The sequence below is a fragment of the Chlamydotis macqueenii genome, chromosome 3 (assembly GCF_036417535.1).
Source record: "Chlamydotis macqueenii isolate bChlMac1 chromosome 3, bChlMac1.mat, whole genome shotgun sequence".
NCBI lineage: Eukaryota > Metazoa > Chordata > Aves > Otidiformes > Otididae > Chlamydotis > Chlamydotis macqueenii.
The window spans coordinates 51,211,060-51,237,130 of NC_141558.1; the positions used below are offsets into that span (position 1 = coordinate 51,211,060).

General features: G+C 40.4%; 1 protein-coding gene across 1 annotated transcript in view; it reads right to left on the reverse strand.

Moving 5' to 3' along the window:
• The window catches only part of LAMA4 (laminin subunit alpha 4), a 104,603-nt gene extending 87,634 nt beyond the window's left edge, over positions 1–16,969 (reverse strand). Inside the window, exon 1 of the mRNA XM_086744055.1 lies at positions 16,445–16,969. Coding sequence (XP_086600181.1) covers positions 16,445–16,645 — 201 coding nt within the window. The 5' untranslated portion in view covers positions 16,646–16,969. The remainder of the gene's footprint in view (positions 1–16,444) is intronic.
• Positions 16,970–26,071: the final 9,102 nt, after the last annotated feature.

A 26,071-nucleotide genomic window follows, 5' to 3' on the forward strand; every position in this document is an offset into this window, starting at 1 on the left:
GTCAGAAGCCATACACTTAATAGAGTCTTAGTCTGAGAACTGTGAAGTCTGGTGTGACAGACTATCTCTCAATCGAAATATGTATGGAGAACTGTGACACATATTGTGAATTATTTGCATAATAATATTTATCACTTGACATAAACTGATCAACAGTTTTGGAACTGTGGGACCCTCTGAAGTCCCCACTGTCTCTTATGGAGTGCAAGAAAAGAAGAAAAGAAGACAAACTCTATTTGAACATTATCAAGCTTTGCCTTAGAGCTCAGGGAAAAGAAAACAGAAAGATATTAGTCCTCTGATATAACAGGCGTCATATCAGCCATAGATACTTGTCAAAGTAGGACACATGAGTAAATAAAGCCCAAGTTGTTAATGCTTTGGTGAAAACACTCAAACAAATTGATTGGAGCAATGCCCCTTCTTGACAGCTTCACATCCTGTTCCAATGTTTTTTCTGGAAGGTATGGTTTTGCCAAAGAGAAGTTTAGGACTTGACATAGTGCTGCATCTGTGGAACTTTCCATCTTTTGCTATAGAGGGATGAGTGAATAAGCTAAACATCCTCCACTCATTTTAAAATCTGTGTGTCTAAAGAGAGTCTGCTGGAAGTGCATGGCATTGCCATAGAAACAACAGCCCTCTGCTCCTTGGGGACATTTCCAAACTCAACCCAAACATGCTTGCTTTTGTTTATTTTTTTTAAGAGTAGTATTTGGAATTGGCAACCACAGTTCTGAGGCCTTTTTGAAGATTGTTTGCTTAGGCTGACTTGAGATAAATAGCCTACTGCCCTTCCTAAAAATAAAGATGTTTTCCTGCTTGAATATCTCGCAGTACTTTCATTTATGTAATTATTTATTAGAAATAAGAACATTAGACAAACAAGTCTGAGAAAGCAGTCCTCTGCTGTACATTTGATGCTCTCCCAATGTCTCTGGTTTTCTCAGAATAGGTACGACTCTTTTCTGAAGAGGTTCCTGATCTTTATCACCTACAATAAGGTCTTCATGTTCAGAAATACTCAATTCCCAGACAATTGCTCACAGAAAGCACACAAAATTTTCAGCATTCAGCAGGTCCAAGCTAGGATATCTATGTTAGCCATGAAGACAGTCCCAGGCTGAAACCCAGAGGACCTCTGTGCCCCAGGTGCTAACACAGCTGTGGCCATGCAAGTGTGGGGGCATCCTGGCCAGAAGCCTCCCCAGCTGGACAGCAAGACCACATGTATAGGACGCCCAAACCACAGCAAACTAGGAGTCATCAACATGGGGCCATCCACACAGGAAGAAGCCAGCTAGACACCCTTTGTATGGTTTAATTCCTTCTGTACTAAAATGTGTCTACAGTAGGTCAGCTGTGGCTGTTGCTCTCTACTGACTGCAAGGGGGAGCTTGGAGGGCTAGCTTATGTCCAGGTGCCTGTAAGGCATACGAAGTCTGGGGAGGTGAAATCTATTGCACATGTCAGGTGTGCTGTGCTGTGTAGAAGTGTCCAGCTTACAGCTGCTATGCCATAGATCTGTCCAAAACACTGGATATCCTGTTCCTTTGGAGAAGTGCAAAGGCTCCTGATAGTCACACCAGTCAGCGTGTTCAGGTAGAGAAAGTGGGTGCATCTAAAGGAAACCTTGGTGTTTGACAGGCCCAAGTGATTCCCTTTCTACATTTAATTTAGGTTGATTCTGACCAGTTCAGAGCATGATCATGGGATGTTTCCCTTTCTCCAGATAGGCTCTCCTCTGAGATTTACAGCTGAGAGAGAACTCAAAGAGAGCTGTATTGTATCACACTGCACTGGTGCCACCTTCCCCACTGAGTGCTTGTGCATTCAAAAATCTGTAAACATAATCTTCTCAGCCTGTCTTTGAGATAGGTTTTTCTTCTTTGGGAGGCAGAAAGCATACATATATGCTAGCACCTTTACTAAAGCTATAATTCTTAGGAAAAATTTTAAAGTACCTTTGGACATTGACTATCTGGAAATCAATTTTATTGGTGCTAGTAGCTCAGTCCTACTTCAACTTGATGGCTTTGGACAGCACAGAACATATTTAGAAAAGAAATCTGTAAGAAATTATTATTGAAACTTGCATTGTTATCCAAAATACTCAGTGCTCACTGCAAACAATGACTTTAGTTGTAACACATGCCTGTGAGATACAAGATTATCCCATTTTACAGAAAGCACAACTGATCTTGCCATCATATTAGTGCTGTCATATTCATTCGTGGCCCAGGTTCCAATTAAGCCCTGTCGATACAGCTGGGAAGAAAAGCTCTGATGCCGGGAGTGACTTCGACAATCTGCAGAGCTGATGACTTGAGTAAAACTCCCTGAATAACTAGGCAGCTCTAGCACAGAAAGGAGCATGACCTCACTCTAAGGACACCTTCTGGTTTCCTCCAAAAGGCACACTTTTTGCTTTGCCAAACTGGGGTATAAATAAACGAAGTGTTTGACCCCATGGACATCCTAGCTTAAAACCGCTTTGGCTAGGCACAGATTGTAGATTTATCATGCTCGGAAAACATCAACTAGAAAGCAATCTTCTGTACCTCGGACAGATACATGAGTCTATCTACTTATGGTATTTCATTCAGCAAGAAATTACTGAGGACACCGACATGACTTCTACATCTGCTTTTCAGGTCAGGACATAATTGACTTCCAGCTCATTTAAATAAGGACTTTTAAAATCCAGACTGCCGGTTGTAGACTGATGGACATTTGACCATTTCTTGCTCCTTGGGAGCAAAGTAACAGACGTTTCAAATTCCTCAGGTCAAAGATGTGTTTCATAAGCATAGATACAAAGATTTAGTTCTTCTTCAGTCTACTGGGAAACTTCATACAAACAAAAAGAGCTGTGATAACTCTGCACCCCACCGTCCTGACCTTCCTGCCCTTGGTGACCTGCAGGAGAAACCTCTCTCTATTTGTTGCCAAAACATAAAATCCAGCAGATGTACAGTATGCACTGTGTGCAACTGCAGCTCAGTGCTGGCACATGCTACTGGTGAGCAGCACACTCAGAGCCCTGGGCTTTTTGCTCTCTTACACAGACACCATGCACTTCACTGACCACGGAAAAGGTGCTTGATTGCTGGAGGTTACATTTTGGCTTAAGCATTCAGCGTGTGTAGTAGTTAGGAATATCTTGTGGTGGCAGGGGGTCTCAAAGGTGTGTGTGTACATGGGGATGGAGAAGGTTAAGCAGGGAGAAAGGACGTAGCTGTGTCTGCTCTGTGGGACCCTAGTGGCTGACTCAGCCATGCTGGTTGCTTCCTTGGTCCCAGAGGACTGAATGGACTCGCATGTTCACTACAAAACCTATGAACTGTGCTTGCTGTGCAGGGTCAGCGGAGAGGGAAACCTGCATGCATTTCCGCCTTTACCAAATGCATAGGCAGCTGCACTGGGCTCATCAGAGACAGAATTTATGAGACTGATAAGGTGTTTATTAATTAATGCTCTTGTTTGAATAGACTATGTGGACATGCTTGTAAGTTAGGGAGATGGAGCCCTATTTCTGGCAGGGGATGAACTGCCAAAAGCTTTTATCCCCATGTCACCTCTCATCCAGCCAACATTCCACTCATCCAGGCAGTGTGTGAGGCTCCAGTGTACTTCACACCTAGACTTACTCACTTTTGTGGATGAGGAACTCACTGACACGAGCTCACCAGCTCTTGCTGGAAACACTTTTGTACTAAATACTGACTACAGCTAAGAAGCACTGTGCAGTAAGTCTTGGGATGAATTTAACTAATAAAGGTTAGAACTATGCTGGTTTTGTCTATCCCCAGCAGATGGTATATATTTTACAGGTACAGTAGCTCGTGTAAGATATCTGAGCAGTGTGTATCAGCAGGTAATCTGCCTTTCCTATTTGGCCTAGCTAACCATAAAAGACTTTCTTGCCAAACTTCTTAACTAGGAGACAACAAATCACTGAACCCAGCATCAGATGCTGCCAAACGTCTCTGTATAAACAAGCGCCTGATTCCCATTCTCCAAAAGTATAGGGCCATCAGTGATATAACTGCAGGAAAACAGTGCTTATAATATTATTTTCTGCTTTAAATATTACTTGGCATTGCTCCTCTTCTTCAGATTTTATCTTCATCTGTTCCACACGTGAATACTAGACTGTTCGCAAGATTGCCAGCAATGTGTAATCCAGAAATGCAGAGCAAAGCTCTGCACTTTTTCCCATAGTACCTACTATGGGAGAAGCTTGAGAGAGTAGTATGTGTCTCTGAACAGCTGAAATGGTTGAGATAACAGATGGCTGATTTTTGTTGCTCCTCCAACCTGCCAAAAGGATCCATTTCTACAACTACATTCGATCTAACTACCGTAGGCCATGTGGACAAAGGATCTGATGATCTGATGGATCCTATGTGAAGTGTATGACTTGGGGTAAAATTTACCTAATTAAATTCTCTCTGCTTTGTTTTGTTCTGAATTTTTGAGGCAGGAGAGAGAAAATATTTCTAGCAGGTGTCCTTGGGCTCTTTATATACAAGTATTTGATGACAGCTCTGGAATTGTCCTAACTGTCATTCATATCCCTGCCACTTTTTTTTACAATCATAACTATATAGTTACAAATAATTTGTCTATCAATTTCTTTTAGCTCTCATGTTCCCAAAATTTAGATTAATTCAAATTTGACAAAGGAGAAAGAACAATCATATGGATGGACATTTGTGTAGTTACAATTTCTGCAAAAGTGTAGTGAGTACTTGTAGCAATGAGGGGTTTGCTGCAGACTGCATGCTCCAATAGGTCTGTTTATATATAGTGAGGCATTGATTAAATCCATGGCTCCTCAGTTTATATTTATAGCACAGATTCCCTCTAGTTTTTATTTATAGGTTACCTTTTAATCTTGTCTATATTTTATATCTCTCTTGTTGGCAACAAGGTTTGAATGTCATTTTACAGTCTTACAGTAAATGCCAACCAGATGAGATGGTCGTTCATTGGCCCTTCTTGGGGGAGGCCTCTGTACTTCTCTTGGACTGTTTCTATTATTGGAGTATCTGAACGTTATGCTGATGAGCTGTGGATCTCCACCTGCCCCCACTGGCTGCCACAGCCCTTCTGCTGTTGCCTTGTTCTCCACTCATGCTCATGTCCTCCCTGTCCTGCTTTCCATTTGTCCTTTTGCTCCTCTTCTCCACTTTGCCTTTCCCTGCACCTGGTTCCAGTCACTCAGTCACTTCATGACATACCCTTCACCTCTAATCTGCTAATATCTTCACACCAATAACTTCATTATGTTGTTTGAAACTAACATACAGAAAAATATTCCTTCTCACTGAACAAATGAGAAACTCAGCACTTTGTTTCTGTGCATGAGCTCCTCTGTCCTTATGTTCACAAGAGTATCTGGAATCAAGAACACACGTTCTTCTGCTCTTCTCTTATGTGGCCATGAACATTACTCTTTCACTCAGTTTCTCTATCTGTAAAATGAAATAATGACCATAGTCATACAGAATCACAGAATGGTTGGGGTTGGAAGGGACCTCTGAAGGTCACCTGGTCCAGCCCCCTGCTCAAGCAGGGCCACCTAGAGCTGGTTGCCTGAGACTGTGTCCAGATGTTCCCAGTGAAGTCCACAGCAGTGTATCCAATGTAATCTGAGATTATAGTGTCACAGATGTACCCAATGTAATCCACAGCAGTGACACAAGTAAACAACTTCATGTCTTTTAAAAGAACTAGTCAAAACCACCAGGAATAATGAGTATTCCCCTGTGGGCAGACATTTCTGGTAGTCATGACTTGCTTATTTCAGATGCCTGCAGTGAATATAAAGCTGTTTCTAGACCTAGACTTCCAGTCTTTTAAATCCAGTGCTGAAAATATTTTTTGGCTTCTAGCTAAACAGTCATATTTTAAAGCTATTTGCATATTTACACAGCACTACTTGGCATTGTGTCATGGTTTTTTTTTGTTTTTTTCCTCCACCCTTTCTAAGGGATAGACCACACTCTGGTATTTGAGAGCAACTTTTATGAGTGACCTGTGAGAATCTACTGCCAAAGCATACCAGATATATGAAAAGAATTAGTCAAAGAGGGTAAGGAGAAAGAGAAAGAATTACAGTTCAGTGTTAAAATTTCCCATGAAAAGTTGAAACTAACTTTGTAGGAGAGTTCTTAAAATATTTAAGAAAAATCTGTTTTCTTCAATTCATAAGAAGAAGGAAATATGAATATGGAAACAACTTTGATATAGAAGCTGGTTTTGTTAAAATGTCTTTCAGAGCATTTGGTTTTCTTAGATACAATGATTAAAGCATTTTCCTCTTCTTGAAAAAACAAATGAAGAGCTGAAGCTCTTACTGAAGGTACAAATAACATTAGTTCTGCTGATAACTTCCCCTTTTAACCTGCTCTGTTCATTTCTTTTAGCTACATGCTAAGAGGCATGGATATATGCATCTTCCCAGACCAGGTCTTGGCTATGGAGAAGGTTGCTGTTCTTCTGAGTTAAACTATAACTAATTTAAAAAATAAAATACCCTGGTGATATCCTTTCTAACAGCTGTCATACTTCATCCTAATTTAAGTAAGTTATTATTTGAAGAAATAAATAGATTTCAAATTCCCAGACCTTGAGTAACAGCAAATTAAAGATTGTCTTTGCACTTGTACCTATAAATCCCTATTAAGTGACGTTTCAGAGGGGTCTTTGTCTTTCTCTGGAGAATGAGTCTCTCAGAAGTTAGTGACTGACCTATTGGCCAGACATGAGCTACCACTAAAGCCATCATAAAGAGAGATGGACAGAAATCCTGCTCTAAACCATGAGGTACTCTACAACATACAGACAAAAGCAGACATCTCCTCTGCAATTTAAATTCTTCTCTGTTGATTTTTGCTAAATCTGTCTGAGCTTTGAAGCCTCACAAACCTAGAGAATTAAAAACAACCAAGCTTGCTCACCAGCTTCCCCTTAGGCCTCCAAACTCTATTTATAATTTCTGTAACCTTCATTACCTCTGGTCTACAATATCAAATTCTTCTGAACTAGAAAGGTCACATTCTAACTATTATTACTGGAGAAATGAATTCAGTGTGTGACATCATAGCTAGACAGTTAATTACCCCATTTAATAGGACACTACAGCTGTTAGAGAACAGTCCGCATGCAAAAAGCCACTCAATAGTGTTTACTATTTCAAGGGCAGAAACCTTATGCAAATTAGCCATTTGCAACTTCAAATTTATTTTAAAAATTGCAAACATTTCTGGAAGGAACACATTTTTTTAGCTTAGTCTCTAAATCAATAATCATGATAGTTTTATAATAAGCACCCTGGTGTAGTACATTGAATTCCTGTATTGTTCCCTTAAATTTCTGATATTGTTAACTGTGAAATATTTATTACCTACATGCTCTACTGATGTTGTAAATTATGAATTAACTAGAAGTTAGTGAAGAGTTTTGGGCACAATACTGGTAATCTTTTTTTATCCACTTATCTCGACAGGTATCTCAGTTCTAATTGCATTTAATGAGATTACAAACTGAAGCAATTATGTGAATTACACAATAACAAGCTTTCTGTTTTGTTATTTAGCCTACAAATGTAAAAGGAAATTCTTTCTTGCTGAAATAATCACTCAGTGAAAACCCCAAATATTGTTGCATATTCTTATTTTTTAAACTAAATTCTAAGATGAGATAGGTTCAGTGACAATTAGAACCTTACTGGATGCATTTGCCATAGATCTGGGCAAATTAATGTAACAATGGGGTTTTCTAGGTAAGTGATATGAAATGCTCGTTAAAGCTGCAGTGGTGCGCTTTTCTGAAGCTCAGTCATTTGAATATTTAATCACACAAAAAAAAAATTAAAGCAGTGACACTGGTTTTGAATCTGTAATATTTTTCAGTAAATGAACTGTTCAATGACTGATGAAACAAATGAAGCCTTTTTTTTTTCTGTTACTAGAGTCGTTTCTGTCATCCCCTGTGCGTGGATCTCAATACTGTCCCTTTTTGTCTGCACCCCCAGTTATGCTCCCACCTGAGAGCACAGGGCTATGGCTGGTCTGGAACCGTGTGCACTGTGTCTGGCCAATCTGCAGCTGCTAGAGAATATATCTGATGACTGAATTTAGTCTGGTTTTCCAACTGTTGCTTGTTAAGCGACAACACTATAAGACACCATCATTTACATAGACAAAGGCATTGAGCTCTCCTCTGAATTTACTGAAAAAAATGTGATTGCCTTAAGGGAGACAGGAGAAGGCCCTAACTTAGTAACAGCCTAGTTTGAAAACTTCACTTGCTGTCTTATCCTTGACAATTAGGAATATTTATTTATCATCTGAGGAGCTACAAAATCATCAGCTTCCAAACCAGAAATTTATTTTTGATGATAATAAAGAACTGATTATGATGCTGATGGAAACTGTCTTCATGAGGTTTTAGACAGAGCTCAGAGACTACTAAAACTAAAAATAGCAAGACTGAAACTAGTTGCTCCAATCCTAGATAAAATCCTGCTGACAGGGCAGATGCAGAACAAAAGCTTCCTCTGTTTCTCTCTGTTGCATAGTAGAGCTAGAAGTCAGAAGGTGAGTATGGCTAATTGCACATGGGTAATGCCCAAACCAATAAGCAAAGCAGAGCAGAGGCAACAGGCAAAAATGACAAGGAACCCCCTTCCTCAGCCCACTGTCACTGTATATTCTTGTTCCTTGACTGGACTTGTGCATGCCTCCCTTGTAATAGTGACAGAGTAATGGTGACTCCCGCAAAAAGAAGTAATAGCTGAAAGCCTAATGGCTTGATGCAGAGCAACAACCTTATCTGTTACCTTGACTAAGTAATTGTATTTAATTTTTAAAAATTTCCTGTGTTGAAATGTTTCCAGACTATTACCTCTTCCCCAGTCCAAGTGGAGAACAAAATGCCATTCAGCAACAGAGATGGGGTTGGATCCAACATAAACATTTCTCAGCTAGGCATTCTCCATAGAAGTGCAGTCATTTTTTCCATATACAGTGGGAAAGACAAAGCCTCTGCTTAAAAGGCATTCTTCTTCAAAAAGAGGGAGTGCTAAAATGTTTTAGCTGTCTGCAAGCTGGCTAAGGATTGGAGATTAATACCAGCCTCTGCTCTAATGTGCTTATTATGAGAGCCAGTAAGCAAAAAACTTACTCTTACAGATGCTTACTGTTGGAAATAGAAAATCTGCAGCTGGAAAGGTAGCTATTTGATTTTCATCTTTCAAACAAAATGCCAAGTTTATTCAAGGAGAACAATTTACAGGAAAGGGGATAAATAATTCTGTGTTGTTTCCTCATTAACCACCCTCCACCCATTCCCCACAAAACACTCACATGAGATGTGGGTTCTGAGTCATACTTTCTTCTCTTGTGTCCCCCAGATAAGTGAGACATAATCAGTTGACAAACTACAGCACTCCCTGAGAGATTTCCAGACAGAGACAAAAATTTTCAAGGAATAAAAAGGAAAAGTGGCCTTTAAAGCAGGTGTGACTGTGCTTGTGGGAGACTGTTGATACGGAGAGGGTAAATATGAAGCTTCCTTTGATTTCCCTTTTGCAGCAGTTTTCCCCACCTCAGATTTTTAGTATTTCCTGGTTTGATTTTGCAGCTCTTTGAAATGTTAGAATTGCAGGAGACACATACGGTGATCTGTTTGACCGATAGCCACGGCACCAATTTAAAAGCCTGTTAGCACGAGACACAAGCCACAATGTGATAAAATTGTAAGATAAGAGAAAGAGCTTTCACCCATCTCTCCCTCCCAAGGGTGGCCCAACTATGGACAAAACAGGCAGCTGCCTGGGATGGCTGGTGGGAAAGTGCCGTATTTTTGGGCTGTTCTCAGAAATAGGGTTATCCTCTTGATGGTGCCAGTCCTTGCAAATGTGAGGGAAGGAAACGAGACAGCTTGCCATAATTAAAATTGTACTACAAGCCTCACATCCAGCATGGAGGTGGGCAGAGGATGTACTCTGAAAGGAGAGAGGAAAAGCCAGGGCTATGGAGAAGGAATAACCTGCCCTGATCTCTCACTGCCTCCTGGTCCACGGCTTGTTTCATCACAGGCATGATCTGATATTGAAGAAATTATTTTCTTGTTGGCTCAAAGTAGAGGAAGAATAAATGCATCAAGAGAAAAAAAAAAAACAATCTCTTTCCTCGTCCCTCACAAAAATCCCTTAATCAAACCCCTGTTTCCAACTGACTTAAAATTAATTAGCTAGTGCCTTATGGACTCTGTAGAGCCTCTGCAGACAATCCTCACCATTGACGGGAAGTAGGGAGCCACAGAAAACCACAAACGTGCAAAAAGCTGAGTACAGCACGCAAATCCCCTCTGACCTTACTCCATGTCTAGACCTTCAACACCTGCCCACCTCCCTGTGAATGAATCTGTGCCAGATACTGGCTCTGGAGACCTTGCCAACCCTCAATGGGTCAGGCTATGTTAGCTTTTCTGGGGCACCTTGGTATATAGGATTTTAACAGCTGAGGTAGGGAGGGCTGTGCCATGTTTTGCCCTGCCAGCTCTTTTTTTTTTAATTTTTTTTTTCTTTTTTTGGATACTGGAGCACATTTTCTCTGGACAAATCTTTCTTCCACAGAGTGCTTTGAGGTGTGGTCCCTGGAGCCAGGAGTGAGGAGCACAGCATACAGGAGTCATGAATACAGGTTCTCTGTGGCTTTTAATGGGCTATCATCCAGGCTCAGAGATGGAAAACCACAGTGCAAAACCCAAGGACATATTGGCCTTGCATTAACCTTGGCAGAAAAGAAGTCTACTCATCACTTGCTGCTCAGAAGGCCTTTCATACAACAGTAACAGGATGCATCGTAGGCTGGTAATAGAATACCACACAGCCTAGAAATGATCTGGTTTAGGTACTGGTTCCATGTTCTTTTTCTTCCACCTGACACTCATGGTGAAAGGCTGAGTGACTTCATCTTTATTCATTTTTGTTGGGAAGACAGAGTCAAACAATGATTCAGAGCCTTATAGGGTTAGCTAAAATGGCTGTTTTTACAGATCGTATTGGAAGTTGTTAATGCAAGTAGAGTCTTTTTATTCAGTAATTATTAAATTATGTTTCAAATTAACATTCAAGTGTGCCCCTTCTTCCCGTGCTCCCTGGCTTCCCTAAGTCACGACTTAAAAAATAACATTTTAGTTCTTCTTACAGTCTTGTAAATGTGGAATAGTAATTTCTAAAATATTTTTCACAATTTTCTATTATTTTTTGTCTTATGTTAGGTATCTTAGTAACTCTTGGATACTAGGGTTTTAGCACTATTTCTTGCTGGTTTGTCTTGAAAGAATAAAAGGAGTTCTAGTATTTATTTTAAGAAAATAACTGTCTAAAGAATTGCACAATACAGCTAGACAAGCACGACAAAGCCAGATCTTATTTACTGCATTTCAGTCAATCTCTGTTTGCATTGCTAAATGCACACTGCATGTATCCTGACTGATAGTTAGGAAAATCTCTTTGAGGTCATTTAATGACAAAGAATTAGATTTCAAAAACTGTGGAGCTCTAACAGCTTTGTATACAGTACTATTCAGCAACTGTTGAATCTTGTATTAGGATGCAAAACCCAAACATCCTCAGCTCATGGTGGTGTCTGAAAATGAACTGGGATCAGTTCCAAACACTAGAGAGGACCAATTAAAATATAAAAACCAAGGGTGTCTATATTTTGGTGTTTGAAATCTAAGTCCAGGAGCAAATTGTAAATTATCAGTGGCTGGTTATATATTACTCAGAAACTAGACCTATTTTACTCAGCTTTTGAATGCTAGGAGCTCTAATTGTTATCAGTTTAAATCAGGACAAGTTCTCCTTCAGAAACCAATTCTTTTATTGCTTCTCATGCCCTGTGGAAAAACGGGACTTTTAATTCTTTCCTTACTTCCCATGTCATGAATAAGAGTGGGCATGAAATGTCTTTTATTGGTTTTCACAGCCCTGAATAAGCTTCAGAGCACTTTGCTGGTACTTGCCCAAAACTTTGTGGGAACTCACTGCAGTGGAGTTTAAATTGCGTTGTTCTGGTGGGTGCTTTATGCACCTTCTTGAAATGGAGAACGTTCTCCATTATCCATCTGCTCTGTCCTGTGCTTCCATTTCCTTCAGCTTCCTATGAGTCAAAAGGTTTGGGGTCTGGTGGCTCTGCTCCAAGCAGCTGATTTTCATTAAAGCTTTGATGAGAAACTTAAGCTGGAATCACAAACATCTGCAGTAAAACTTCCTTCCCACTAATAGATGTTTCACAGAACATAACCTTGTTGTGCCAGAAAAAAAAACAGCAGCTAGAAATCCAAATTGCCCATTATGGGAGTTAACCTAACATAACCTCAAGGGTCTGAAATGAATTCATTTAAAGATCTGTTTTTTTAAAGGTAGATGCCATTCCCATTAGCTTAAAAGAATATAAAGGTTTCTGTCAAGCTGAAACCCTTTTTGGCTCACACCTCAGGATTAGGTCTTCTGCTTCTTTTGGTGCTAGTTTGTTTTGAGCAGATTAATGACACAAGTAAGGATCAAATTGTGGTTTCTCTGAACAGTCTGCAAGAATCTGTGCTCCAACCTTTATGAGGGAAGAGGTGAAGGCAATTTAGGGATAGCCTGAGTCTGTCTTAACAAGTGGATGGGACTTAGGATTGCTCTCATTTTGTATATTTAATGTGAGCCATTTTAGAGAGGTGAGTTTGTCACAGGTCCCATGTTAATTATTGCTTATCACTTTAGAGAACTAGAAAGAAAGCACCTCAAATACTGTCTCTTGCTTTTGAACATGTAGATTAGCAGCTTCTGGTAGAAGTCAGGTGGGAAAAAATGATTGTCAAATATGTCATTTTAATATGCAAGCTCCAACAGATGACTTCTGCCTCTTACTTTCTCTTATAGTAAGTGGCTAATTTTGCTTTGACTATGGTAATTGTTTCCTTTAAAGGACTTCATTTGCCTCTCTGCCTTTTTCCTGAGCCAAAAACACTGATGGTAGAAACAGTTTTCCTCTTCCATCCATCCATCCATCCATCCAACAATATCGTGCCTTCCGTCACTCTGGGAATTGGCTTCCTGCCCTGTCCCAACTACTTTTTTTTTTCTTTACCCTTAAGGCTCTTGATTATCTCATTCTTGCTCTAATTTTTTCTCTCCATCGTCTTCTTCCTGCTTTAGTTTCCTTCCTTTCCCACTATTTGCTTCACTTCTTTTTTCCATAGATGACATTCGAAATTATCTTTTCTTACTTGGCAAGTGTCTCCACAGACTGTCTGTCTTCCCTTTCTTCCACTAATCCTTCCCACACTCATCTCATGTTCTGGCTCTCTTTGCTATTTTCTTGACCTCATGTAGTAATTTACATCAGAATGAAATAAGTCTTTTTCTGGATGTCACCTTACATTAATTTTGCAATAAAGTGAGTGACTGCACAACATGAATCACAGGGCATAATTTGCCATACTCTCTAGTATTTGATGTCTTGTGCCGTTGTTTATTTTCACCTCAGACTCTGTAAGGAACTTTCTTCCTTTGAAAAACTGAAAAAAAATTAGGCTTTGTTTATGTGCCTAATCAAAGTGTACTGGATCACATGTTAATTAACAACCAGTGCACCAAGATACTAGATGTTGCTGAGATCCAATTCAAACCCATGGTCTGCTCTGTGAATGGGTAGAGCATATTAGTATAGCATTGCAAATGCAGTTAGTCCTTTTCTCTCTGCCATGAAGAGAGAAAAATTTCATTCAAATCCAGGGCACAGAAAAGGTCCACATTAACATTAACTCTGAATTTTTAAACCACTTCTCCCAGTTTCTCTGAGTTTAGGGTTGCCAAACATAGGAAAGAAAGAGGAGTGGAAAACTGAGTATATATTTACATTAATTGGAGTCTCCTTCTATAGTTCATAATATCAAACTCTTACCAAGATTTAAGAGCATCCCACTGGTTATAGCTTGGAAACTCCCACCAGCACTGTTTCAGACCTTGCAAATTTCTGGAGGTGTTGTGTAGAGTAGAATCACGTGTGGGGCAAATGTTGACCAGCACCTGCCCCATATGCTGAAGCATCGTGATTTCTGTCTGCCCTGATCTGTGCTCCAGCTTTACAGCAGCGTGTTTCACATTGTGGTTGACTGGCACCACATTCCACCACAAAGCTCCATCCATGGCCCTGTAACTCTGCCTTGTAAATCTGCCCTTTTTGTATGATTTGGCACTTTTCAACATGACTAACAGCCTCTATCTGCTTAGGAGAGCTGAAGGCCTGAGTCAATATTTAGACGAAGGAGCTGAATCAAACCGCGCTGTGTATGGGAGTTTACTCTGTGGTTTACTGTGAGCTGTGGGTTAAGAACTCGGGCTTCGAAAGAGGCTAATTCAAACCTGCTGGGATAAACCCTGTTCCTGGGGCTGAGGTGGGGAGGTGTGCTGTGGGAGGGGAAGGCTCTCTGAGGACCAAAGGAAGTGTTCCTTCCTCAGCTGAGAGACTACCAGATCATCACTCTCTGGCCCTTACATCAACCTCCAGGCTTAAAGCTGGTTCCACAGCTCCCGTTACCTCTTTCGTACGTGGATCAATGAGTAAGCAGTTTCTTACTGTTACAGAGCCATCAGCCCTATCCCAAAAGAGCATCCTACTGGGTCTCCTTGGAAATTGCTGTGGAGGTGAGCCCTGAAATGCAATAGTAATGTCAATCTGCAGCTACCAACGCGGCCAGAAGTCCTGGCTCCTTCGTCGTGAAACTAGAAGATCCTGCAGCCAAGAGCCTTGGGGTGATGATAGCAGGCAGGATAATTCATTTGTAACATGGGATGCAGAATCTAAATGCTGCCATTGCAGGGGCTGAAGTAAACTGCTGAAGCAAACACCAGTTAGTGAGTCTATTAGATTGAACTGTACAAATGAAACTTTAGGAAGTATTGAAATGGGTAAAGGAGACTCAAGCGTCATTCCTTTGCTGTGTCCAGTATATCTCACAGCACTTTCCCAAGGTGAAGTATAATATATTAAAGTGAAGCAATGTGAACTGTGTCTTTGGGAAAACCATATTACACAATCATATAGAGAAAGGCTAATAATCACTTATGCCTATTATCCTGTGAAAACCAGCTACAAAACCCATCTGGCTCAAATCAAGCATTTCATTGAGGGGCTTTCCATGTTGTAAGCAACAGGTGGCAATGCAGCTTCCTGAGGCTGATCTCAGGCCAGGGGAGAAGAGATGTACATCCTACGTCATGGAGCCTGTCCAAGCCTGGGACAGCTCCCCAGAGCCCCTATGCCGAGCAGAGCAGGGTTTAGCCTCCAATTTTCTCACAGAGGTCATGTTTCGCGCCCAGCCCCTGGGAGCCACTGCAGCATGGGGATGAGCTCTGCCCAGCCCCATGGAAACCCCGGCTGTCTGAAGGCCTTGTGCACTTATTTCCATGGCTGTTAGTTCTGGCAATTGGAGTGTAGGGGGAAAATTAGCCTTGTAGTATCAGAGATTGTGATCTTGATATTGTCATAGTGACCCGGCTGTTCTAATCTCACCTCATTTTTGGATGTTACGCTAGAAGAACTACTCTTTCCCTTCCCATGACCTTATGTAACTAAATTTGCCTCCTACTTTGTGTCTCCCACGCCTGAGACATTACTGTCCCTCTCTCCCAGTGTATGCTGGAGTAATTTATTGTTTTCTCAAGCTGTATTTTTTGAGTAGTCAATTCCTGACACAGCCTTGCTAGAAGGAGGAGTATCAACCAATCCCAAAATACAGAGGTTGCAGGAAAACTTTCCACCATCAAATTGCTTCTCAGATCTCTTGAATTTAATTTGTCACTAATCCCAACCTCATACTTTTTGGAAGCCTTAAAATCTCTGCAGGTGTTTTCGCTACAGGCAGTCTCATAGACGCGTTTGATTTATTATCCCCACTCTCATCACAAAAAGGAACGCGGTGTTCAGAGACAAAAGCACAAACTTCTACAGTACAGTGTTTGCCACCAAAAGACACGCTCTTTCTGGAAGTTTAAGTGAATTACAATTGCAGGAACTACAACAAGGCAAGCAGAAAAATGTTGTGACAATTAACCCTTTTAAAATAGCTCTGTTTGGACAGGCCTGTTTAGTTATGTTGGCAGGAAAGTCAGAGACGTGCTAAGCCAGCTTCACTGCAAAGTACGGCAGCTGTCTGCTCGCAGCAGGCACGGCATGTGTACATTTTGAAGTCTGAACTGTATCTCTCCAGTCCCGAAATGCAACGTCTCAGACCCCCCCGTAAAAAATCCTCCGGTATCACTTTAAGGATCGAATGAGTAAGCTAACGTTAACCAGATGGGAGCTTCAGCACAGAGAGGTGAAAGCAGAAAAGTGCAGACACTAGAGAGAGAAGGGAGTTACTGTACCTCAGCAAAAGGCACCCAACTTCCAGTAGCTACTGCCTGCTGCTGCCCTCTGATAACAGTGGCTTCTTGCGCGCTGACCGCTGAGCTACCTTCAATGTCAAACTGAAAAACGCCTCCCTCACTCAAGGCTGTGCTGGAGGAGAAGCATCTCAAAAAGAATAATATAGGAGAAACGAGGGGCCAGGCGGAGATCAAAGCCATTTCCTCCCCTTACATCCAGCAGTGGTCTTCTAGCGTCTCAGTAATTGTTTACCCTCTTCTGTGATCAGCCCCCCTTGGCTTAGTGGTGCCTCAGTTATTTTAACTTTCTTTCGGCATTCAGTTTCCAGATGTGGCACTTCAAGGCAGTCTAACCAGATCCTGATTTAAAATAGAAAAAAAAAAAAAGAAAAAAAAGAAAAAGAAGGGAAGAAAAGCGCTTTTGCTGCCTCTCTCGTTCACTCTCTGTGCCTGTGGCTCCTCTTTTTCCCCAGAGGCTCCAGCTCAATAACATACAGATGGGCAGTGCTTAAGCAGAGAGTGTCAAACGGAGATTGTATTCCAGGAAAGCACTGCTGGCTCCCCAGCCACCTTATCTCCCCAGTCAGGATACAGACTGACGCTCTGCTCGGTGCTCTGGCTTCCTTCACATGTTCACATCATTCCCTTTTTTACCTTTCGTGTCAAGACCCTCCCACTCCCAACTTTGCCGTTCAGAAAGTGAGGTCACCCTTTCCTCCCCCTCCACACCACCCCTCCCAGCTCCATCCAGCCGCTCCACATGAAGCATTGACTCTTGTGACTGTTTATTTTTTAACATCTCCAGTTTATGCAGTGGAAGGCAGAAAGGTGTCAAATTTATAAAAAAACCTGCTAGACCAAGCTTTTCTTTTGGCATGGGGGAGGGGAGGCTATGGGTGGGAGGAGGAGGAGGGAGGCAGCCTAGCTGTGCCATGGGCTAATAGGGCTAAGTGGTTTCTCTAACATACTTCGTTCAGATCCTTTCCCTCAAGCCCACCTCTCAGCTTCTTGGCTTGTGAAAAAGAATATAGTTCACTGTGACTTTGGAAAATGACTTCATTGCTCAGACTCATGAACTTTTATTTACAAAGAGCATCTTGTATTCCTTTTTCAAGAGATGCTTTGTGAGGCCCTGGTAACAAGGCTTGCAGTGTGTGTATGAAAGTGAGCTGAATATATTGCCCACAGCTGACTTAATTTTATTACTACAATCTGAAAAAGACAGCGCAGTAACCCTTGCTAGGTCTTGGGAGAAAGTCAGGGTATAATTATACTAACGTGCACTGTTCCAGCCAAGGGGTCAGCACTCTGTCCCTCAGCTGTCCAGTTTGCAGGCCTGTCAGGCTTCATTCTTAAATCTTGACAGAAATTGGATTATTTAGCTTCATTCTGGGAGTGGATTCCTTCTTTCTCCCTCTTTCCTCCCTTTCCTATCTGACTAAAGATATTATGAACCAAGGAAGCAGTCAATAGAGAATTAAGGGTAAGATAAAGTGCTTTGGCTGTCTGTTAACTTCTACACACCTGTAGGCACAGCTTTGGGCCCATAAATGCTGTATAGATGTCGTAGAGGGACTATAAAGAAGTTAACCACCAGGAAACTCTGCCTGTTTCAGAAATAGCATAGCTGAGTGGACAAGGCTGCTCAAGCTTCTGTGACAAAGTGTTACACTGGCGGAGGAGAAAAAACTGTGTGACCCAAAGCTGCGAGTTTCAGGGTGAAGGTTTGTAGGAGGAAATAAAACATGGCAATGGTGGTTGCAGCTAATTCTGTCCTGCAAGCAATGGAAACATCTCTCTGTCATTTGGACCTGGTATGATGGCAAGCACATTGCCTCCCAGGAGCCTAAGGGTGAGATGTTATTGAGAGTTGCCAGGACTTTTCTATCCCTTTCTGCTAATGGCACTCCTGGGAACGGCCCAGAGCATGTTCGAAGACTCAGGGAGCGGAAGACCAGGGAGGACCCAGGCAGGGACTCCTTGAAGTTCCCATTAGGCCTCCTGCTATAGGGTCAAGTTTGAGTTGTAAATATAACATTAAAAAGCAGGAGCAAGAAACATCTTGACAGGAAGTGACGGAAACACCAGTCTTGTGGTGGCAATGGAACTTTTTAACTACCCAGTGAATTATACAGCAAATTACTGGAATATGTGTGAGACAATTTTTTAAATCCTTTATTTCGGAAAAACAAACTACCAGATAATCTTCTACATCTGTTCCCAGCCATTAGTGAGGAACTGTAGACAAAACAAGAAAGATAACTTGGAGAATAGTTACTTAAGGTTAGTAAGCCTTTGGATGGGAAGAACAGGAAAATCAAATCCATGTATTTTTGGCAGTTAGTTTCCAACAAATTCAGAGACTTGAGATGGAAGTTCTCTTGCCTAGTAGAAAAAGGAATTGAAGAAAGTAGGTGGTCTGTAAAGAAATGACATGAACTAGAAAGACAGGAAAGACAAGCAGATTTGGCCAAACTGTGAGCTCTCTCTAAACCTGAAGCTCAAGAAAGAAACATGTGGGAAGTGAAAACTGAGACTACATCTGAGCACAGGAAGAACATTTTGAGAGGAAAGCTGGAAGGTAAAGGCAGAAAATGAGATGTAATTTTAAAGACAATACATGTAAGAGGAAGATTTGGGAGATCCTTGGTTCAATATCCATCAGAGAGAAAGTTATTAAAGTGTAACTAGAATCATAGAACAGTTTGAGTTGGAAGTGACCTATAAAGGCCATCTAGTCCACCCCCTCTTCAAGGAGCAGAGACATCTCCAACTACATCAGGTTTCTCAGAGCCCTGCCCAACCTGGCCTTGAATAGGGATGGGGCACCTACCACCTCTCCGGGTAACCTGTTCCAGTGTTCCACCATCTTCATTGTAAAAAAATCTTTCCTTATATCCAATCTGAATCTGCTTCCTTCTATTTTACAATCATTACCATTTGTCCTATTGCAACAGGTCCTGGTAAAGAGTTTCTCCCCAATATGAGAAGTGAAATTGTTTAAGCTGAGGAATTATATTAAATGGCTTCTTGAGGGTTTTCCTAGCTCTGTGAGCTTTAGTTTTCCTAGGAAGTCATTAGCTGTTATGGCTTTGGCTCTGGAGAACAAGACTTATAAATACAGACAAACAAAAATAAGGTGTAGCACTGTTTTTCTACAATTGATTGTGCTTTCATTTTTTTTTTTCTTTCTGGATTGCATTGCAACAATGAAGAAAAAAATTCCTTCCAGACCATTTTGGGAGAATTGCAGCAAATAAAATTTCAGAATAGAAGACTATTTAAAAGACCTCCTTTCTAAAAGGTAATTTGCAGAATGTATAAGGTTTCTTTGTGTCTTTTCATCTGCCTAGTGATGTGGTTTGGGTACAGTTTAGGACTGGGAGTATGTTACAAGAAGTGTCAGTATGTAAGAAGTATGGAGATCAGTAGTACATACTAGTCATTATGTTGAATGATTCATAGTTTTGATGATTTTATTAATTCAAGGAATAAAATTGATTAAAATATTACACCTTGACATTTTAATTTATTTTCTTAAAAGTCTTTTTATTGCAGGAATGGTGAAAGAAAGTTGAACAGTGTGCTTAATTTAGATCAAGATCCTGCAATCAAGATCCTGCAAGTCACATAATAGCTCTGAAGAGTTCAGGGCTTATGTGTTTGCACAATTTGACCTAACTAAGTAGTTGTATTGGGAATGAATAGCAAGGTTTGGAGTGCAGCAGCTGCAGGGTGCACCGGGCCAGTCCAGCTGGCTCAGCAATGGATTGAAACAGCCCACATTGCCCCAAAACGTGAGTCCTCTGCTCAAACAGATGCTAAAAAGGGCAGTAGCTGCTCGGGCAGGAGATATTGGAAGAGGGACATGAGGGTGCACTGAGGGCACACAAAACGAAAGATATGAGGATGCAAAATAGAGACTCATGAGAAGAACTGTGAAGAGATGCATTTTGAGAAATGAAATGGAGATGTGGTAGGGAACATTTCTGGGGAGAAGGTTGGTGATACAGTCTTGGAAGGACATACTTGTTGCTGGATAGGGTGCCCACTTGAGAGTGACCCACAGCAGGGCAGGGACGCCCTGAGGGAATGCAGCCTATGACTGACCCACACTGGTCAGGGACATCCCTGAGGGTGTAGGTTGGGAAGGGGCTAGGAAAGTTTTGGACAGAAGCTGAGCCTGGAGAGAGTGAAGGAAGGTATTTATCTGAGTATTTATTTAAAAATTTTTTCCTGGCTCTTTTCTCAATATCTAAATGAGTGATTTAACATTTCTGTTTATTTATTTCCAATAAACTAAATTATGTGAAATGCCCTTGATCAAGACTATTTTGCCTGTGTCAGCAGTGAATATGTAAGTCTTGTCAATGAGGTGCTGAATGAGTTCTACTCAACCAGAACGACTGTGAGCTTCATGAGCCTTGCTCAGTGTGGCAAACTGACCATCCGCACCGTTGTGCATTCCATTTAGGGACTTTCTTCTTCAAATATGTATCTGCTTTACCTGAAGAAGAAATACTGTTGGAAACACCATTAAGGACACTTACATTACAAGTTCTTCAAGTAAAGCACCCCACTGAGTAGATTATTGGGTTATTAATGATGCAAAAATCCTAAGACATTTATATTAAGCAGAAAATACCACTCTTGAAATGGACAAAAGTTACCAAGTGAAAACAACATTGTTACCTGTCACATCTCTTTATGTAAAAACAGAACAAAGCTATTAATATCCCTGTGAAAGTGTTCACAATGCTAATTTACAGCACTTCGAGAGAGGTGAGATTGTAATTATTCTCATGATCAAAGTCTTAAAAGGAGGAAAATGTCTGCTTAACATCTTTGGAAAATGAGATCCTTAAAAAAATCTCAGACTGGCCCAAGGCATTAAAAATCTGGAAAATTTCATGTTATGAATCTGCATAGGAAAGGAAATACAGATAATTTCAAATGGTGTAATTATTATATTATAAATAATTTATTCTTACAAAATACAAGAAATACAAGAAATCAAGAAAGAAACAGTTCATTACCGCTCAAGATCTAAATCTCTCTACAAATATATGTGTCTCATACAAAAAAAAACATAACCAAAATCTTTTAAGCAGAAAATAATGTTAATTTTCCTAAATATCACAATACTTTGCATTAGTGGAAGAGCTTGTTGAACAACAACTGCTTATAAAAGTTGTTCCTGGAATTTAATTTTAAATCTTTTAAAATATTGTATTCCTTTTCAAAGCCTGCAAATTTGTGTAGAAATTCATAGAAATAAAAATGGTGTATAGGGTGCTTATAAAAACACCTCTGTATGTAAATTTGTGCTGTGAAGGGCTTCCAATTTCTTTATCCTCCGCAGAGATGATGTGAGTGTGTTACATGAGCATTCTCAGATTTGGAACGGGGCTCCTTCAATATGGCAGGGTACAGAAACAGGAGTTTCTCCTTATGTTCTCACAGTATCATCTTCTGTTCTTTTTACAAGTTCTTTCCTCCATCTTTAACATTTGGTTTTGATTCACTGTGATAGACAGTAGGATTAATGAAACACAAAAGGAAGAATCCAGTGGAAGGCTTATTACAAATAACATATTCCAAATTAACCAATCTCAAGCTGTTGTGTGTGGGCCACTGGTGGTCTGTTCGGTCCCAGTGGGAGATCTGCAAAGCAGTCTATCAAGCTCTAGTGCCAAGTGTTAGCAGTTAAACATTTGATAATGTTGCATGGTGGTCCAATGGAAATGGTGACAGATGACTGATGTTTGTGATGCAAAATGTTTTGGAACCAGTGTTCAAACTACCTTTGTAAAGGTTAAAAGATGTTGGCAGCATATCTATGTATCATCAAATGAATTAGCAGTCTACAATCTGCACTAGAAATCTATGTCAATTGAAGGGCAACAAGCAATAATTTGTCTGTCACAGTTTGTGCCAGAGAGATGATGATGACAATAAAATCTCAGTTAGGCAAGCAAAGTGGTGCTATTGTTAACTTATTTCATGTGTTTTGGATTATGTCATACTAGGAAAAGACTAAGTTTGCAGGTAGAATTTATGCTGTAGGGTTCAAGGACAACATACCTTCAAAGCCTTCAGATTGTAGATCTGGTGCAAAGAAGCACAAGCGTGTTCTTTGCTTCTTTGTTGTACTACTTCAGGGCATCATCTAATGAATTTCCCACATGATGACACTTTAAAGCCAACAACGGTCATCCTATGTGTTATTAGCTACTGGCAACACTGGCATCTAGATGATTCCAAGCTGCTTTCAACTAACTTTGTAGTGTTTATTTTCTGCCTTGATACATGTTACTGCCCATTTTTTTTTCCTCTGTAAAACTCTTAAATTCAATTAAGCATGCCAAAATCTTGCAAGTTCAACGAAAATACAATTATTCTTTAGGCCCCCCCTCACTAAACAAAACCACAACAATATTAAAGGCAAGCTTGTTTACTGAGAAAGATTTCTCAAGGTTTCTACCTCCAGAGTGCAACAGGGAAACAGCCGTCTGTCATTTCTGCTAAAAGCATTGTCCTTGGGAAGTATATGGATCTTGTCAGACTAGAAATGAACCACAGCATCATGTAATACTGGATAACTTACTTGAAAAATCCAGCCTACATGGATTCCTAAAAGTCAATCAGATTTAAAAAAAAGATTTTCCCAATCCAGTATCCTTTCCCCAATGGTAACCAATAAGCAATAACACAATTTTCATAGCTTTTTAATGTGAAAGTCTTTCAGTACTTCTGGTCATTTTTGTCACCCATATCTGAACCTCCTAGATATATCATTATTCCTGTTGAATGGCCTGAACTATAGAGGTGCTGTACTACCATTAATGATAGGCACTTCATTCCTTGTGGATCCTAAGGCTCTATCTGCCTCTGAGACAGCTCCTCTACACAATTACTGAGAGGAGGGTGAGAGATGTTAGCTCAACTCCTGTTGTAGAAGGGTGCATGAGAAAAAAAAACACCGTCACATGTAATGTTGCATAAATAGCAAAGACTCTGTGATCTTAAAAAGTGAACTCAAGTGTCCTAGAGGGGCTGGAGAGATAGGGTTGAACGGCTGTTTGCAGGGTGTTTGCTTCCTGTCTTCTGTGGATAAAAAGTTGAATCTTTTCATTTCCTATTACAATTTTCATGCCACCTTGGCTGTGGCAAGAGGATCAATATAATATTCCAATCATTCAGTTTGTTGTGACCGTATGTTTGGCTCTGACATCTTGGCTTGCACATCCAGCACCTAATATTTCCAGATGGTCTCCCTTATGAGGTCTGGGCATGTCTGTTTATCTTTTAAGATAAAATAAGCTGAGACAAATCAGTTCAGTCTGTTATAGCCAGGAAAGTGATACCGTCTGCAAAAACAAAATTAAATGTTAAGTGAGAAATTAAAAAGAAAATAAGATGTTATTCTTGCAATAGAAATGTCTCTGATTTTATGAAATATGTTTGTGTGATTCTGGAGGGAATATGGTTAGGAGGGAGTAGGACATCTAAATGATGATGATGCTTAATATCAGTAGATACGTTGATGAAGAAATACATGGCATTGTAGCATAGCAAGAATGTGTTTATTTGGGTTATTGGTAAATATTACTGATAACAGCAACACGTCATATAGAAGAGAGTGGATGGTCCTGACTAACAAAGTGTCAACATCTTCTTTTTGAAATTGATAAGAATGAGCTTCAAAGTCAAACTCATAGGGTAGAGATTAATTGTTAGACAGATGCATATTTTGACCTTATTTATAGGCAGATAGGGAAACTTATGTTTTCTTGTAATTAGTGAAGTTGTACTGGGTATTAGTGAAGACAGAAATCATCACTAGACACTCCAGCATAATGCAGAAAGTCTAAGATGTGGATAGTGGATTCTTTGCTGCTGCTAATTGTGTACTCATTTACTTCTGAAAAAAGATTACATAGGGAAAGAGAAATAACTTCGTACATTTTATCCACATTCAGACTAATTATAGGTGAATAATCATCCAGTTCAGATAAATACTTCTTTTAAAGTGGAGGTCTGTCCCAAACTCAAATGTCCTTATATTTTTTTCCTTTTACTCTTCTTGCAAATCTTCTCCAAATCTCCAGAAAGGTACTTCTTAATTTGTTAATTCTTCATGATTTCACTCATGTCCTTACTATCTCTGAAAATTTATTTATTGGAGAGTCCTCAAAGCTACAACTGTTCCTTTGTGAGGCTACTCTCCTAGTCTAATGATTCCTTTCCTTGATTTTAACTTGGGTCCTTCACTGAAATGCTGGACACGGGGGGCTAGCTCCTCTTCCTGGTCAAGTCAGTAAGAGTTTGCTCTAATAACAACAACAAATAAGATTAAAACAAAAAAAGAAGCTTGATTGCTTTATTTCTAATCACTCATCCTCAGCTTGGTTTTGGTATTCCCACTCTGATAAACTGGCATATTTAGTTACTGCATTCCTTACACAGTGCAGCATTTCCCATTGCATTATGCTTTGACCTACACTGACTGCTTTCTTCTCTGTCTGAAGTCTTCAGACATTTCCCTTTCTCTCCCAACTTGTTTGTCTAATTCAAGTTGCGAATCTCTATTTTTTTTTTAATTCTCTATTCTCCCTCCAGGGAAGCTTCCCCACCCTTCCTCATCAGTCGTTTGATCATAATAATGGAACATTGGCTAAAAAAAATGAGTTGCATAAAAATCCACACTGAACTTTACATCCCCTCTAGAAATCCACAAAAAACAGCTTTCCAAAACTGAAAAAAAAACCCCACCCAAAAAACCCAGACCCTGGAAAACTGGCTGACGGCTCTCCTGAATCCATCAGTGCTTAACTTAGCTTTGGATATGAAGTCACACAGAAGGAGATATTCCAGCTCACTGCCAAAATGGTAGATATTCCAGCTCATAGCTCACTTCCCATGGATCCTGTGTGGTCAGCACGAAGAAGAAACTGTCTCAGATCCCTTCAAGTTTATCCTACACACTCCAAAGACATACTGGTGGCCAGAAAGGAGTGTATCACCTGCAGCTGAGAGCAAAAATGTAATCTAACAAAGCTAACTGAAGTAATTCTGAGAATATTAGGAGTCTGACTAGGGCAGCAAAGTACTCTGTTCAGTTTTTTTTTCTGGCAAGTTAAATGGGTTTTATTGTCTTCACTGATCTCTGAACTTAACGTGACATGTCCTCTTGTACTAGATATAGCGGAAAGATAGAAGTTTAGACTTGCAAAAACAATCTTTTCCGACCCTGTGTGTCCCATAGGAGGGCATCCCAACACCAGCCAGCTCTGTCTGCTCAGTCATTCCCTTTTTAAGCATTGCACCAGTCTTAAAATTGCTCTGTGCCAGCAGTGCTTGAAAACAGCCTTAGTTGGCTCGCAGAGCAAGCCTAAACTGCAAACAGAAACTTCTCTACTGTGATGGGAAAGAGAAACGTTGCCTTGTAACATAAACAGTTCATCAAGGCAGATTCAGAACATTTGTAAATCTAGTTTTTTGTACCACACCTATTGCTATATGGCGGTCTGATGGGGAATTTTTCAAATCCTTGGTTTCTCTAGTATTGATTTATGTTTGTTGAAGTGAAGGGAGCTGTGAATGTGCTCTGTCTCAGCTTATTGG